Genomic DNA, 3813 nt, shown 5'->3' with positions numbered 1-3813 from the left:
TTTCACTTATTCTATGAAACATAATCGTTAATTCAATGCAACATCTTCATAGATATAATGAAATTTATTCATGAATAGAATAAAATGTCTTCATAAATCCAATGAAATGTGTTCATAGATTGAATGAAACATATTCATACAGCAAATGAAACATTAATACAACAAATGAAACCCCTTCATATGCTAAATGAATGATGTACATTTAAATAATGAAAGGGTTTCTTTGATTTTATGAAATTGTTAATTTTTTATGAACGGGTTTCATTTGTTGTGTGAATATGTTCAGGCATTATTTACCATTTAGACAAGAATATATTCACATACTTATTTTTTTATTTTTCTTTATTTTGTAAAAACGTATCTTTGTTAATTCATTTACAAACAAAAGAGGTCTTAGATATCTATGTTAAACTCAAAAATAATAAATTCATATTGTGACTTGTTTTGCAAGCGGTTTTTAAAAATTAATTTTGTAAATATTATTTAATCAGTGTTACAAAAGTTCATGTTTCTTCTTACATATCATATTTTGTAAACAATTCTACTTAGTTATAATTCATTTTTCAGTCCATTTTGATTTGTTTTTAACAGTAATATATTTAATATATTTTTAGCATACAAGTTCTTATAAAATACTATAACTTTTTTTACTTATATAGTCTATAAGTCTTTATTTGTAATTACTTGAGGTAATTCAAATACACAGTCAGTTTTTAATCTGCGGAATTTAGGAACGTTTGTTATTTGCATAAATCTAATTTTCGAACTTATTTTTAATTGATATGAAGATATCAATATAAAAATAGCTTAATTATTATTTAATTTAGTGTTTTAAATATCTGAGAATTTATAACTTATTAAATTGAAACCAATTACTCAGATTGTTTCTCTAAATCATCCAAGAGGATGCTTACCTTTGACTTTTTCTTTGAGCATGAACTTATTTCAAAAAAGTAGTTTTCCAAAAAGATCCAAAATGTTTCAGATGCTGTGGGATATTGTAAATTAAATAAATGGAACATTTTAAAACAAATATCCAAAGAGCGAAGAAAATTAGGAAACCGTATGAGGTCACCATCAAAATAAACAAAAATTTCATGTATATCGTCCAGACTTCCGATTCCCAATATAAAAGGCTGAATATGTTCTTTCATCTTTAACAAAAAATCAATATGGTCGTGTAATTCTTGCAAAGTCTTTCCCAAAAACAAAAACGTCTTCTGGGAGTCCTTTATTGTATAGCGAGATATTTCTTTCTTTCCGAGAATTGTTTTTCGAACTTGCCGCCCAGTCGGGAAAAGAACATAATGTAAAATCCACAGGGTTTTCACTGCAAATGTGCCTCGATCTGCAAATAATAACGTTAAATTAGGTTTGATCGATTTGTTGAGCTTGACTTGAAGACTCTTACCCTTTTCCAAATCTTCGTCCTGGAGAGTTTCTAACATTTTTGACTCACCATGACATTTAAGTTGCTTAGATTTTTTCAAAAAGTTAAACAACTTTAGGATTTTTTGGTCCCAGTTGAGCATTTTGTTGTGCGATTTATGCATTATTGAGAAGTCAATATCAATCTGAATTTAAAACAGTTTTTGTAGAATTACGCTAAAATTATCAAATGTTTACAATTTGATATATATATATACTCACCAACTTATAATGTGATTTATATTCAGGCCACTTTTTAAGAATCTCTCGTAGGCTACTGCATTCGTTAAGTACTTGATTAAGTCTATAGTTGGCACAAGAAATCCACTTTGTTTCAAACTCTTCAGCTGAAAGCTTGTCATATTTAAGAACTTGCACCAAATCCTCTCCATTCTCCTCAGGTACTGAAAATACAAATTAATTAAAAACCATTACTAAACCACAAATTCCACATTTCCTACCAAAAGTAATTTTAGCCTTTTTTGACGCCGTAGGTGATTCGTTTTCCAGCATAAAAATCTGCTTGCTTTGTTTTTTAAGATTTTGGGATTTTACATAAATTTTTCCTCTACGTTCTGTTCGATAGAATTCAAGTTTTTCAGTCGGAAATAGAGACAATATTTGCGTTTCGAGTTTGTAGCTTGCTTGAAGAGTCATTGGTGCGTCTTTTCTTGCAAAATGCTGGGCAGCAATGTTTATAATGAAAACTCTTAGTTCATCTGTGAGAAACTTGTTTTTTTCGTAAAACTGTAGCACACGTTCCCCATTTTTATTACTTTGCAATATCTCCAACATATTGACGTTATCGACTTCTTCCGTATCAGATGAGTTACACGAATCGGCTTTTTTGGGAAAAACTGGAGGACTTGAACATTCTGCCCAAAATGGATGGTTAATATCATGTCTCCACTTTGTGAAATGGTGAATGAACTGGGCCTTGTCTCCAATATATAGGTTCAGCATATAAGTTAAATCTTACGTATGAGTATGTCCAATTTGTCTTCTATACCCCATGATATAAGTAAGTTTTTCAAGGCATCTTCTTCCCCACAGCTCAAAGTCTCCGAGTTTGTTTCAGACATTTTTAAACTAAAAATAAATTGTTTAGCATGGAAAAAGGTATTTTTAAATTGTTTCTTTGAAACGAAGCATAAATTTTCCCTTAGCGGTATTAATCAATGTGGCCGGTGGTCCAATTAATTCGTCAAGCTTCAAAACGGAATATTCTCCTTTATCATTTGGAATAATTTCAAATGCAGTGTAGTGTTTCAAATACGTACTGTTTAGAACTTGTTGACAAACCAAATAAACTGTGAGTTGTGAAACAACGATGTTGACAATTTTGTATACATCATCTTTTTTTGTTGCTACAAAATACGAACTTTTGTATGTGATATTTTTATAAACAACTTTTTCAAAAGTCTTTATAGTATTTTTTGCAACTTTTAATTTGAGGCTTATAACGTCCAGCAAATAATCTTGACACTCGCTGATATTCGAGCAAATAATGTCCGGAATCTCAGTTTTTTCTAACAAAAAATCTGCAAACACAAATTGATATTTTTTTGCCATGGAAACAGAAATATGCATGAATCACATTCTGAGTCGAATTGTGGTCCGTCCGTCCGTCCGTCTGTCCGTCTGTCCGTCTGTCATGTTAAATTGTAAACAAAGTACAGGTCGCATTTATGATCCGAATTGGATGAAATTTGGCATAGGTCACTTATTCGGCCCAAGGACGAACCCTATTGAAATTGGGAAAAATCGGTTCAGATTTAGATATAGCTCCCATATATATATTTAACCGATTTAATGTAAACGGTCCCTATATATCTTTCGATTTGCACGAAATTTGGTACAGCCTAATCATTTAGGTCTAGAATGATGTCTGCCAAGTTTCGTGAAAATCATTTTTAGATATAGCTCCCATATATAGTTTCGTCCGATTTCATGTAAATGGTGACCCAAAGCCCCTATATATCTTTTGATTTGCACGAAATTTGGTATAACGTGCTGAATTAAGCCTAGAGTGACGTATGCCAAGTTTGGAGAAAATCGGTCCAGATTTAGATATAGCTCCCATATATAGTTTCGTCCGATTTCATGTAAATGGTGCCCCAAAGTCCCTATATATCTTTCGATTTGCACGAAATTTGGTACAGCCTAATCATTTAGGTCTAGAATGATGTCTGCCAAGTTTCGTGAAAATCAGTCCAGATTTAGATATAGCTCCCATATATAAGTTTCGTCCCATTTCATGTAAATGGTACCCCAAAGTCCCTATATATCTTTTGATTTGCACGAAATTTGGTATAACGTGCTGAATTAAGCCTTGAGTGATGTATGCCAAGTTTGGAGAAAATCGGTCCAGATTTAGATATAGCT

At 31.5% G+C, this 3813-nt stretch overlaps 1 protein-coding gene across 1 annotated transcript; it reads right to left on the bottom strand.

Moving 5' to 3' along the window:
- Positions 1 to 334: 334 nt before the first annotated feature.
- LOC133323238 (uncharacterized) lies at positions 335 to 2391 on the bottom strand. Its single transcript, XM_061532195.1, has 4 exons — positions 1890 to 2391; positions 1651 to 1832; positions 1412 to 1574; positions 335 to 1348 (listed from the first exon to the last, which is right to left on the bottom strand). Exons 1-4 carry the CDS (start codon positions 2389 to 2391, stop codon positions 873 to 875), a joined length of 1323 nt encoding a protein of 440 aa, XP_061388179.1. The 3' UTR covers positions 335 to 872.
- Between the last annotated feature and the right edge of the window lie 1422 nt (positions 2392 to 3813).

This window comes from Musca vetustissima, unplaced genomic scaffold (assembly GCF_032173495.1).
Source record: "Musca vetustissima isolate MV318-11 ecotype Yass unplaced genomic scaffold, APGP_CSIRO_Mvet_v1 utg74699, whole genome shotgun sequence".
Lineage (NCBI taxonomy): Eukaryota > Metazoa > Arthropoda > Insecta > Diptera > Muscidae > Musca > Musca vetustissima.
The sequence above is the reverse complement of the archived record's forward strand: the minus strand, read 5'-3'. Positions and strand labels throughout refer to the sequence as shown.